Source organism: Protopterus annectens, chromosome 10.part0, assembly GCF_019279795.1.
Source record: "Protopterus annectens isolate FY-2018-M chromosome 10.part0, PAN1.0, whole genome shotgun sequence".
NCBI classification, from domain to species: domain Eukaryota; kingdom Metazoa; phylum Chordata; order Ceratodontiformes; family Protopteridae; genus Protopterus; species Protopterus annectens.
In genome coordinates, this window is record NC_056744.1 from 10,745,696 (window position 1) to 10,759,638 (window position 13,943).

The 13,943-nt window shown below is 43.6% G+C and overlaps 1 protein-coding gene across 3 annotated transcripts in view; it reads left to right on the plus strand.

Annotated features, from left to right (window-relative positions):
- Positions 1-13,943, plus strand: part of CASKIN2 (CASK interacting protein 2) — a 1,742,750-nt gene that overhangs the window by 1,313,371 nt on the left and 415,436 nt on the right. For all 3 annotated transcript variants that reach the window (XM_044084941.1, XM_044084943.1, XM_044084942.1), the window contains one exon: positions 13,797-13,892. In XM_044084941.1, coding sequence (XP_043940876.1) covers positions 13,797-13,892 — 96 coding nt within the window. The remainder of the gene's footprint in view (positions 1-13,796; positions 13,893-13,943) is intronic.

The following is a 13,943-nucleotide window of genomic DNA, read 5'->3' on the forward strand; positions in this document are numbered from 1 at the left end:
GTGGTAAGCCCTAGATGTGGTAAGCCCCTTTAAGCACTGGCAACTGTGTTTCTCTCCTCTTTTGAAAATAGTCAAAGGCAATTAACCACAAACTTCCTCACAGGCTGGATTTGCTCAGCTAAGATGGGAATTGTTTAATACACGTCATCTTGAAAGTTCTTCAGTTGACTGCCCGGACAATGGAGTCTTTAATACCTTTTGTAACCTTTTTTCTTTCTTTTTTTAAGGAGGTGCAACAAGTTTAAAAGGCAGCTAAGAAACCTGCTACTAGAAATATTATATAGGGAAATGGAAAATATTTTCTTATTGATGCCCAGCGAAGAACCAAGACACTGTTAAAACCTGAGTGCCTCTGGTTCTTCAGTGTTTGTGTGAACTATTGTCCTCTCCCCTTTCCTCTTCTTATGTCAAGATTCAACTTTCAGACATCTTTGCTCCCAGCCTCAAGTCAGACAGTTTTTTGAAAGCAGTTCTGCATATCCATCTGCCTAGACTACAGATGGCTCCTTATAAGGACCTCAGTTTTGTTCTGGAGAAATGTATGCTTGTTCCATTTGAACTGGCTCATCCAGCTGAATTTAAGTTCTTAACCTGGAAAACAGTATTATTTATTGCTGTGATCTCTGCAATAATATCCTAGTTAGAAGCTGTTACGATGAACCAACTTTATCTCTTTTTCCATAAGGATAGAGTGATTTATGCCAAAAGTGGTTTGAGAGGTTATTCTCAGGGAAGATATTCCCATTCATGTATTCTTTCCAGATCCTAAAAAATCAGAGTGAGAAGATTTTTCATACCCTTGATGTTAACAAATTTCAGGAGTTCAGATCAAATGTTTATTTCCTGTGAAGGTAAGAAGAAAAGATGGTCAGCATCAAAACAGACTTGTTTCCAAATGGTTGTCTCATAGTGTTGTCATTTATTGCTCTTATCATAAAAAGCTACTTCTAGGTAAGATAAGGGTCAGATGTTCATTGTTCATACAGCTGCAGTCATTACAGATGGGTTATACTGCCGTCAGGCGGGTCCTCGGTCGGCCGAATTCCAAAGTCTAGGTCCGGCGTCGGTTGTCGTCGCTTCTTCCCTGACGTCAGTGCGGCAGGGGTATAAAAGAGGCAGCTGACGCCATCTTCTTCAGTCTTTCTTGCCGCGCGGTGCCCGAAGCAGAAGCAGTTCGCAAGTGCCGGTCGGCCAGCTCCTGAGATTTACAAAAATATTTCAGCCGAAGTCTTCTTGAAAGCTAAGTACCCCGTTGGGGAAACTTTTCTTGCCTCAGACCGATGTCAGACAAAGTTAATAATTGCATTTCATGTGGGAAGCAAATACCGCATAAAGATTTCCACTCTTTCTGTATTCCTTGCTTAGGCCCAGACCACGACGTCTCGGCTTGCCGTTTTTGTGCTAGATTCAACAAGCGCACTATTAAGCACCGGGCGGAGTTCGCCCTTCACTATTTTGGTAAAAAATTTAATTATATTATGTCGTCGGATACTCCGACTCCAGTTTTGAGTAAAAGACACAAAGATAAGGACCGACATACGAGGTCCGCACCGACTACTGACACCATGCTAAGGCCGACTACCGGTTCTCCGGTTCTCAGCGAGGCGCCTACGCAGCCCCTGAGTACCGATGACACAACATTACCGGTGTCTTCAGTACCCGAGGTCGCAGGCTCCTCGGTCCCCATTCCTACTACAGATACCGACGCCACACTTGGCGGGGAAACTCAGAGTGTAGACAGGCCTGCCATTTCTCAAGGTGTCTTCAGGCCTTCCTCCTTCTCTATTAAAGCTTTCACTAAATCTAAAGCAGCCATGAAACCAAAAAACAGGGACCTCAGACCCCCTCTCAAGGCCCCATGCCTAAAAAACAGATGCTCAAAATGGCTGAGGATTTGATTACTCTTATCAGGGGTTCTCAACCCCCCTCGGACAAAAGGCCCATATTAGAGGAAGACTACCCTTCCTCAGATCAAGCCTCTATTACCTCTGAACATTCTGAGGACCAGGACTATGCCTATTCTCCTTTTGAAGACTCTGATGCAGAGGAGTCTATTCCCTCGGTCTCCCTCCCTGAGGACTACTCTTTTGGGGAAACCCTACATACATTGAGGGAACACTTTCACTGGGAAGGCCAAGATTACTCAGATTCCAAGAAAAGGCTCAGGGATTTTCTCTTGCTCCCCCAGCATAGGCCCCTGGCTATCCCTCCTGTTTTAGATATATTGGATGATGTGTACACAGAAGCCAGCCTTAATCCAGATTTTTTACCTCCAGCTCCTGTTAAACCAGACAGGTATTACCGGGTTCCTGATTCACACCAGTTCCTATACAAAAGCCATACTGCTGACCCAGAAACTATTTCACAGGGTCCCAAGGGAATTAAGGCCTCTACTGCTAAAAACCCATTACCTTCAGAGAGAGATTCCAGAGCTTTAGAAAGGTGGGGGAAAAAGGTGTACACCTCGGCCACTTTAACCATGAGGGCATTAAACTGTCAGTTCCATATGTTAAAGTATCAACAGTTTTTGTTATGTCAGTTGAAAAGCAAAATGACACAGCCAGAACAACCAGATTTAAAAGAGTTGCAGGATTTGTTGCATGGTGCAGAGCAAGTGGGTAAACATACCTTGCAGTGTGGTTTTGATGCTTTAGAGGCCTCATGTAGAGCTGCTGTTACGGGGTCTGTTATACGTAGACATGCTTGGCTGAAAGAGCAAGCCTTACCAGATCATGTCAAAGCTAAATTATTAGATGCACCTCTTCAAAAAGATGTATTGTTTGGTGTTAAAGCTGAGGAGGTACTAAAGAAAATGGAGGAAAAAGCGAAATCAATGCAAACAGTGAAAGATTTCCTGCAGGTACAACCTCCACGTTTCAGCAGAAACTGGCCTTCAAAAAATGGGTCCTTTCCAGCCACGGACAGACCTCAAAGGGGCAGATACAGATGCCCAAGGGGTAGAGGGCAACCTTAAGGATCTTTCAGAGCCAGACAGCGGCAAGCACCAACCCCAAGAGGTGGAGAAGATAGATCACAGTCATTCAGAAAACAGACACAATGACTTCCCCCTTTACCTGCCAAGCAAAGCTTTAATGGCAGCACCTTTGGGCGGAAAACTGGCATTATTCTCAAAAAATTGGCATATTGTTACAAAAGACAAATGGATTCTGGACATTATAGACAGAGGCTACAGGTTCCACTTTCACACCCTTCCAAAAATGAGAGGCATGCCAAACCTGCCACAAAATCAAAGGGCAGAGGCACAAAAACAAATTTCAGCTCTCATGGACATGAAAGCGATTCAAGAGGTACCTGCAAAAGAACAAGGTCAAGGGTTTTATTCCAGACTATTCCTGGTACCAAGGAAAGACAAAGATTGGAGACCTATCTTAGACCTATCCATCCTAAACACATATTTACAGGTACCAAAATTCAAGATGCTGACATTACAGCAGCTTCTTCCCATGCTAGGCAAGGAGTCTTGGCTGGTAACATTAGACCTCAAGGAGGCATACCTGCATGTCCCTATCAGACAAGATTGCAGAAGATACCACAGATTTCTTGCAGGTTCAACCCATTATCAATTCTCTGCATTGCCCTTTGGCTTATCTACTGAGCCCAGAGTGTTTACGAAATGCCTGGCATCACTAATCGCCTTCTGCAGACTTCAAGGAATACAAATATACCCATATTTGGAGGACTGCCTGATCCAAGCGGACAGCAAGGACATACTTCTGAAACACCTGGCGTTTGTAATAAAAATGTTGGAACTTTCTGGGATACACAGTCAACAAAAAGAAATCAAAAATAATACCCTCTCAACAAATAATTTTCCTGGGTGCCAGCTTGAATTCAACCACCCAGATGGCCTACCTCACGCCAGATAAACAAGGGCAACTGTCTCAATACTTCAGCAAAATGGCAACCTTCACCAGGCTGACTGCAAGGAAAGTCCTGCAGGCTCTGGGATTCATGGCATCTTGCATCCTACTAATCCCATGTGCAAAGCTGCATATGAGGAAACTTCAATGGTACCTAAAAAACTTATGGTCTCAACACAGCCACAGCTTGGAAACAATTATACCACTCATTCCATGCCTTCAAAAGGAATTTCTGTGGTGGGCTCAAGCATGCCAAAGAAACATAGGTCTCCCTTTCTGCGTACCTCAAGCAACTCAAATCATCACAACAGACGCCTCAGACTACGCCTGGGGGGCACACATGACAGATCAGTGCATTCAGGGAAAATGGTCCCAAAAAGAGAAGCACCTACACATCAACCAAAAGGAAATGCTAGCCGTGCAAAATGCTATTATGGCCTTCAAAGACCTACTGCATCCAGGCCAGCTATTGATAAGGACAGACAACACCACAGTGATGTGGTACATAAACAAACAGGGGGGAACTCATTCATACCCCCTGTGCAGGCGAGCCATGACCCTATGGAACACAGCACTGGAATTGCAAATTCAACTACAGGCACAATTCCTGCCAGGGAAGGAAAACACACTGGCAGACAGCCTAAGCAGAAATATGACAGATCCACATGAATGGAAGTTGCATCCTCAAGTTTTCACAAAGATAACTCAGGCATGGGGACAGCCAGACATAGATCTCTTTGCTACCCACAGAAATTACCAATTGAAAAAATTTTGTTCAAGGACCTATCATCCACAGGCCTGGAAAGTGGACGCCCTTTTTTTCAATTGGACAACGTTGACAGTCTATGCCTTTCCGCCTCTTCCTCTGCTACCCAAAGTTCTATTAAACGCCAGAGCAGAGAGGCCAGAAATGATTCTCATTGCTCCAGATTGGCCAAGACAACACTGGTATCTGCTCCTGAAGAGCCTGACACATTCCCCACCATGGATCCTACCTCTAGTCCCTCTTCTGTTGTCCCAGCACAACTTCAAGACTCTTCACAGCCAGCTCAAAACCCTAAATCTAGCTGCATGGAGAATTCCTTGATTTCCCAACAGACCCTCCTCTCCAAGGAGGTGCAGGATGTCATCTTGGAGGTCAGAAGACCTTCTACTAGAAAAGCCTACTCCGCCAAATGGAAACGATTTTGTGCCTTGAATCAAGAAAAGGTCCAGAATCCTTGGGTAATAAATTTACCTCAAATTTTACAGTACCTAGCTGAGATGTTAAACAGTGGACTTTCCTTCTCCTCCATTGAAATCCACGCTTCAGCCATTTCTGCACAATACAACACAGATCCTCCTTTATTCTCTCATCCTCTCTTAAGACAGTTCCTCAGAGGGGCAAAGAATATAAAACCCCCAAGGAAACCACCAGTCCCTGCTTGGGACCTCAACTTCGTATTGGAAAAGCTGACCCTTCCTCCCTTCGAGCCAGCTGCTTCAACAGAACTACAATACTTGTCATGGAAAACAGCCTTCCTTCTGGCTATCACCTCAGCACGCAGGGTTTCGGAGGTACAGGCCGTCATGGCTGTGCAACCTTTCATCATTTTCCATCAGGACAGAGTTTCCTTACGAACCAACCCTACCTTTATGCCAAAGGTAGTATCCAGTGTAGCTTTGAATCAGACTATCCACTTACCTTCCTTTTATCCTAATCCACAAAACAAAGGGGAAAGACTACTGCATTCCTTGGACATTCACAGACAACTTCGTTATTATTTGGACAAGACAAAGCCATTCAGGAAATCTGAGCAACTCTTTGTGTCCTATGCTACAGGTGCTCAAGGAACGGCTATTTCCAAACAGACAATCTCAAAATGGATAGCCCACTGCATACGCTTTTGTTACTCATTTCATGGAAAAACTGTGCCTTCAAGCATCAGATCCCACTCCACCAGGGCCACAGCTACCTCTGCAGCTTTCCTCAGGGAGGTTCCTACCAAGGACATTTTGGAAGCAGCCACTTGGAGTTCAGTGCACACTTTCTCCAAACACTATCACCTTCCACTATACTCTAAATCTAGAGCGGGATTTGCCACAGCAGTCTTGCAGGGCATCCTCGCTCCTCCTAGTTCCACTTAGTGCCTGCCACCCTTACTTAGCTTTGGGATTCTTCCCATCTGTAATGACTGCAGCTGTATGCACGATGAACATAGTACAGTTTTGTACCTACCATAAATGTAGATGTTCGAGTGCTCATACAGCTGCAGTCCAGGTTACCCCCCCCCCTCCGTCCCCTCTTAGGACAGGCCTTATGACAAACACCTTCTCATACAACCTATTTGGGGTATTCTTTTATGGTGTATTTGCTTGCAACTACTGTTTTTTGATTATTCTGTATTGCATGATTACATAAGTTTATGTTTTGCCTTCCTTCTGGGGGCACCTGACATCTGGGGCAAGAAAAACTGAAGAAGATGGCGTTGGCTGCCTCTTTTATACCCCTGCCGCACTGACGTCAGGGAAGAAGCAACGACAACCGACACCGGACCTAGACTTTGGAATTCGGCTGACCGAGGACCCGCCTGACGGCAGGATAACCCATCTGTAATGACTGCAGCTGTATGAGCACTCGAACATCTACATTTATGGTAGGTACAAAACTGTACTTTCTGCCAGGACATTGGCTTCTTCTGTTTTATCTGGAAAGGAGTGGGCTTGAAGTATACTATAGGCTGCAACTTGGTCCTCTGTCCATGCTTTTACAAAACATTACAAACTGGATTTCTTTTCCAGGTCCAGAGCAGGTTTTGCTAGGCCTACACTGGATTGTGATTACTCTTCCTTCTTACATTCTTTCTAAGGTGTGGTGATATACTTTTACAGGTTAGGCTACTGCAACAGTGATGTAATAATAAACATAGTACGGTTATGAACTGTAACAATACATGTTTGAATAGGAAGCTTGATGGTGAAGGAAGAGGTAACTGAGAACATGTTTTTTGAGTGTGTAATGAGTTCTCAGATTTAAAAAATTACTTACAGATTACTCTGTCAGAAATATTGGGTGAGCAAATGACTGTAAGTAAGGAAATGATTCTTTTGAGCTGGGACACATATCTTAATGGCCTAAACATAGTAAGGCCTTGTTAAGTGTAATTCTCTTAGTTGCCAAAAAAGCAATTACTAGAAAATGGAAATCAAAACCTAAACCTACTGTGTTTGAAGTTTTGAGTAAAAAGAACTGGAAGTGTGGTATTTAGAAAAGGGAAGGAGCAAATTGCATATAAATAAATGGAATTTGTGGAGTAATGCATGTAGAATAATGTGCAATGGGAATGAGATTTAAAGGAAGGCAGGACTTGAGTAATTTATGTAATATTAGACTTAAGTCACTGTTATAAAGAAAGAAAAAATATATGTAATGTGTAATATATGTAAATGAAAAAATATTAGTATGGTTAGTTTTATTTTATATTAATGTATGTATGTATGCCTATGTGTTAAGTCATAATTTAATAAAGATGTTTCAAAATGACTGTACGGCCTTCCTGAGAACACTGGAAAATATGAAGGTCTCTCCAAACACCATTATATTGGGCGACTTCAACTACCCAAACATAGACTGGGAGCATTACTCTAGCTCCAACACCCTAGCCCAAAGGTTCCTAGAATTTATAAACTCAAATGCTATGGAACAACTTGTTACCACTCCCACAAGAGGGGAAAACATACTGGACCTGATCATCACCAACATGGGGACTCTATGCTCCAGACCAGAAGTGTATCCCTCACTGGTAAGATCAGACCATAAACTAATCTCGCTGGATATTCACATCCCAACCCCACCCCCTGCCCAGAAAACCACAGTGAAAAACTTCTCTAAAGCAAATTTCACACTCCTCAAAACCGATGTGGAATCCTTCAAAGCCCCCGGGCCTGTGGAAAATACGGCCCAGACTGCAGAATCCTTTATAAACGCATTCTATGAACACCTTCAGGAATGCATGGATCATGCAATCTCAAATAAAACCAAGACCCAATCCTCCAAAGGCAGACGTCCTGTCTGGTGGACCCCAGCCGTAAACAAACTATACAATAGAAGGAGGAAGCTACTACATGATAGAGCAAAATCCCAAAAAGGGAAGGCATCTCTGATCAGTATTAGCAAAAAACTACGGGCACTCATAAAATCGTCTAAGGCCAGCTTCGAGAGAAAAATTGCACAGGACACTAAGGATAATCACAAGGATTTCTTTAGTTATGTTAGGAACCTGGGTGGTAATTCCCAGATATGCTCAGAATTAGTCCAAAATGACAAAAAATACACCAAACCCACAGACATTACCAACATCCTAGCTGACAGGTTCAGCGCAAACTTCTCCCCTCCCACCAAAAGGGCAAATATCTATCCCAGCAGTGTGCTGCCCCTGACATCTCAGATGCTCAGGTAAGAGCCGCCCTCTCCAAAGCAAAGAACACAGCATCAATGGGACCAGACGGTGTCCCGGGCTGCGTCCTACATGAACTCCAAGAAGAGCTAAACCCAAACATAAAACTACTGTTCAGTCTCAGCCTGACTACAGGATATGTACCCAAAGAGTGGCGTACAGCAACAGTGGTCCCTCTCCACAAAGGTGGTGTCTCAATGGATCCTGGAAACTATCGCCCCATAAGCCTGACTAGCTTGGTCTGCAAAGGTATGGAAAGGATCATCATGGACCTCATAAATAAAGATATTGGGGACCTACAGACACTAGATCCTACCCAGTTCGGCTTTGTTAATGACAGATTGCGCCTCTTAAACCTGGTCAATTTCTTTTAAACAGTCACCAAGGCCATTGACGAGGGGAAGGTGGTCAACACAGCCTACCTGGACCTCGCAAAAGCCTTCGATATAATACCCCACTCGGACATTATAGATAAGCTCACCAGCTTAAATATAAACCCCTATGTCACTAGATGGGTTGCAAACTGGCTCAAGGACAGAACCCACATGGTTAGAATTGCTGGAGCCATGTCAGACTCCAAACCAATTACAAGTGGCATCCCACAAGGCTCAGTCCTGGGACCTCTCTTGTTCGGTATATATTTCTCGGAGGTACAGGCCAACACGGAAGGACTGTGGCTGACCAAGTTTGCAGATGACTGCAAACTGGGCACCATAATCGACTCTCCAGATGACACAAGCATCCTCCAAAAGGGCCTCATAGAAACAGACAGCTGGTGCCAGAGCCATGGCCTCAAGCTAAACACCAAAAAGTGTATAGTCATCCCCTTTGGCAAAAACAAAGTGCCCACAAATTACCACATAGGTGGTAATCCATTAAGTACAGAAGAAGTAATTAGGGACCTGGGGTCCCAAGTTGATAGCAATCTCTCATTTGACAACCACGTGGCCAAAGTGGTTAGAAAAACATCTTATATAGCCCACCTAATCATGAAGGGGTTCACATCTAGATCAGGGGAGGTCATCGTGCCTCTTTACTCATCCCTCATCAGGCCCATAATTGAGTACAATGCCTCTTTTGGGATGTACCTTACCAGACACCTGCAGCAACTGGAAAGACCCCAAAAGTACCTAACCAAGAGGATCAAAGGGCTCAAGCAGATGCCATATGCTGCCCGATTAAAGAAACTCCAGCTCTACTCAGTGGCATACCGCATGCTCAGAGGCGATCTGTGCCTGACGTATAAAGCCATGTCCAACCCGGAATTAATGGACATGCTGCACCTCAGGAAATCCAAATCCCATCGAGCTACGCACTTGAGAGACTTGAACCTCAGCACTGAAATAAATAGGACATGCTGGAGGGATAGATTCATAACCCAGAGGCTCCCTTCACTCTGGAATAAAATCCCAGTTCAGGTTAGGCAGAGTCCATCATTGACTCTCTTCAAGAGGAATCTTGATGAGTGGATGGGAGATCATAGGTTTACCCCGGGTATCACTTCTGTGTCACTGTTAGACAGAGGCACAGTATACTAACCTCAAAAAAGGGCATAGCAGAATTAATTTAAAATGGGTGGCGAAAGCCAAACACACTCTGGCTAGGCTTATAAATGCCGTAGGGCAGATAGCCTAGTATGAACCTATGAACCTATGAAAAGAAAAAGTGGATGTGCGAATAGATCACTGCTGCATTAAGGAGACCTGTCCTCCATTCTCTCTTTTTCATGTTTTGTTTATTACCAGGATGTGGTTATTTATTTACTTTTTCTTAGCAGCCTTTATAGTAGCCTCCCTTACTTTGAGAAAAGTAAGCTGTGAAGGTTTGGTGCCTTAACCACTGACTTTATAGGTATTCCTAAAGCCAGTCAGTGGTTAGGGTGCGTGGAAGTTGCCCTTAAACTTTGGATGCTTTCTGGTCATCGTAGCAACCCATCCATCCACAACCCATTTCCCCATTTTTTACACTTGGGGTTGGAGTGTCACTTCAGCAGTGACAATCATCTAGAGCCAAGATTCATACCACTGGGTGGCTAGCCCTGCCCCAGTTTATTCTTCCATAATACACACTCACATTCACACCCACAACTATGACCAATTTAGAACACCCAATCCACTTACTACATGTATTTAGAACTTGGGAGGAAACCCACGTCGAACAAAGGGAGGATATAGACTCTGCACAGAAGGCACTCCAAGCAGGAGTCGAACTGGGGAACCTCTTGCTGTGAGGTGACGATGCTGCCTCTGCTGTACCACATGTACTAGGCAAAATGTAACCTTTACAGCTTAAGCTACTGCATCAATGATCTAACTGTTATGGTAAATTTGCTTAAACAGCTGTCCTTCGCATGGGATTAGTCCTTTGCACACATAAGTACTTTTTAGGTCTGAAGCCATTATTTGGCTTGAAGTTACCAAGATCAGAGTGGACACTTATTCCATTAACATAGATTTGTTAAAACAGTAGAATGCTGAATAAATGCTGATTTATCTTGTTTTATGGCTTTATAGAATGTCTGCAAGTGAAAGTCTGATAAAAGAAAATGGCAACTTTACAGTATATACAGAACTGTTAAGTCAGCATATGTTACTTCAAATACGAACATATTTCTGAGCTGTTCAGATTTTTGTTTAATATTTTTTATCTGTTCCTCATAAAATTTTGTGGTTTTCTGGTAAATCAGAGAGGATTAAAGTCAGTAAATAATGACAGGACATTTGAGTTTCAGACTTCATATTCATCAGGAAAATGCATGCTAACATAAAACATTTTATTGTAGTAACTAAGTTTCTAAGAGCTTTGTCTTCTTCTTCTTTCGGCTGCTCCCGTTAGGGGTCGCCACAGCGGATCAACTGTTTCCATTTCTTCCTGTCCTCTGCATCTTGCTGTGTCACACCAACCACCTGCATGTCCTCTCTCACCACATCCATAAACCTTATCCTAGGCCTTCCTCTTTTCCTGCTACCTGGCAGCTTCATCCTTAGCATCTTTTTCCCAATATACTCTGCATCCCTCCTCAGCACATGTCCAAACCAACGTAATCTTGCCTCTCTGGCTTTGTCTCCAAACCTTCCAACCTGGGCTGACCCTCTAATATACTTATTCCAAATCCTGTCCATCCTCGTCACACCCAGTGCAAATCTTAACATCTTCAGCTCTGCCACGTCAAGCTCTGACTCCTGCCTTTTTGTCAGTGCCACCGTCTCCAACCCATATAACATAGCTGGTCTCACTACCCTCTTGTAGACCTTCCCTTTCACTCTTACCGGTACTCGCCTGTCATAAAACACTCTTCTCCACCCACTCCATCCTGCCTGTACTCTCTTCTTCACCTCTCTTCCACACTCACCATTACTCTGAACTGTTGATCCCAAGTATTAAAACTCATCCACCTTTGCCACCTCTACTCCCTGCATCCTCACCATTCCTCTATCTTCCCTCTCATTCACACACATATATTCTGTCTTAGTCCTGCTGACCTTCATTCCTCTTCTCTCTAGAGCATATCTCCACCTCTCCAGGGTCACCTCCACCTTTTCCCTACTCTCACTACAGATCACAATGTCATCTGCAAACATCATAGTGCACGGGGACGCCTGTCTGATCTCATATGTCAACCTGTCCATCACCATTGCAAATAAGAAAGGGCTCAGAGCTGATCCTTGATGTAATCCCATCTCCACCTTAAACGCATCCGTCACTCTACATCAGACCTCACCGCTGTCACACTACCCTCGTACATATCCTGTACCACTCTTACATACTTCTCTGACACTCCCGACTTCCTCATACAATACCACAACTCCTCTCTAGACACCCTGTCATATGCTTTCTCTAAATCCACAAAGACACAATGCAACTCCTTCTGACCTTCTCTGTACTTCTCCATCAACACTCTCAGAGCAAACATCGCATCTGTAGTGCTCTTTCCTGGCATGAAAGCATACTGCTGATCACTAATCATCACCGCCCTTTTTAACCTAGCTTCCACTACTCTTTCCCATAACTTCATGCTATGACTGATCAAGTTAATCCCTCTGTAGTTACTACAGCTCTGCACATCACCCTTATTCTTAAAAATTGGTACCAAAACACTTTTTCTCCATTCCTCAGACATCCTCTCGCTTTCCAAGATTTCATTAAATATTCTAATTAAAAACTCCACTGCCATTTCACCTACACACCTCCATGCTTCCACAGTTATGTTATCTGGACCAACAGCCTTTCCAATCTTCATCCTCTTCATAGCTATCCTTACTTCCTCCTTGCTAATCCACTGCACTTCACGATTTACCATCCACACATCATCCAACCTTCTCTCCCTCTCATTCTCTTCATTCATCAGCCCCTCAAAGTACTCTTTCCATCTGGTCAGCACACTCTCCTCGCTTGTGAGTACATTTCCCTCATTATCCTTTATCACCTAGCTCAGTCCCTCTGTCTAGCCAATCGGTACAGGTCCTTTTCTCCCTCCTTAGTGTCCAACCTTTCATACAACTCTTCATACGCCTTATCCTTAGCCTTCACCACCTCTCTCTTTGCCATGCACCTCATCTCCTTATACTCTTGTCTACTTTCTTCATCTCTCTGACAATCCCACTTCTTCTTCGCCAACCTCTTTCTCTGTATACTCTCTTGTACTTCTTCATTCCACCACCAGGTCTCCTTGTTCTCCTTCCTCTGTCCAGATGTCACACCAAGCACCTTTCTAGCCATCTCTCTTACTAGCTCTGCTGTAGTTACCCAGCTGTTTGGTAACTCTTCACTGCCACCCAGTGCCTGTCTTAACTCTTCCCTGAACTCCACCTCACAATTACCCTTTTTCAGTTTTCACCATTTGATCCTTGGTGCTGCCCTCACACTCATCCTCCTTTTCTTGATCACCAATGTCGTCATACAAACCACCATCCTGTGCTGCCTAACTAAACTTTCCCCTGCCACCACTTTACAGTCTCCAATCTCCTTCAGACTGGCCCTTCTACATAAGATATAATCCACCTGTGTGCATCTTCTTCCACTCTTGTATGTCACCCTATGCTCCTCCCTCTTGTTAAAATACGTATTCATCATAGCCATGTCCATCCTTTTCACAGAATCCACTACCATCTGACCTTCTGCATTCCTTTGCTTAACACCATACCTATTTAAAGTTTGTCCTAATTTTTGAGCATTTGCCCCCCCCCCCCCCCCATTATTTTTGATTTTGTGCAAATTTCTTACGCTAACAGGTTGAGAGGTATGAATATGTGTGACTCCATTATTTCAGTGGAATGAGTTGTTCTATTTTTTTATCCATAATGTTAAAATAACTATAACCACTACTTTTGTAAGGTATCATTAGACGTAATTTAAATATCTGTATGGCAGTTGTTCTTTTTTCAGACCTGCACTTTCATATATTTTAGCAGTTTTCAAGAATGAAATGGTACATAAATCTTAATGTGCATTTTGCTATTATTGTTTTCTGTTTTCTTAGTCTGAGATGTTGCTTCAGCACCAGTCAAACCCCTGTATTATCAACAAGTCAAAGAAAACCCCACTGGACCTGGCTTGTGAATTTGGAAGACTGAAGGTAAACCTCAGACATTAATATTTTTTTTAAGAGGGAGAGAGTAGTAAGTGA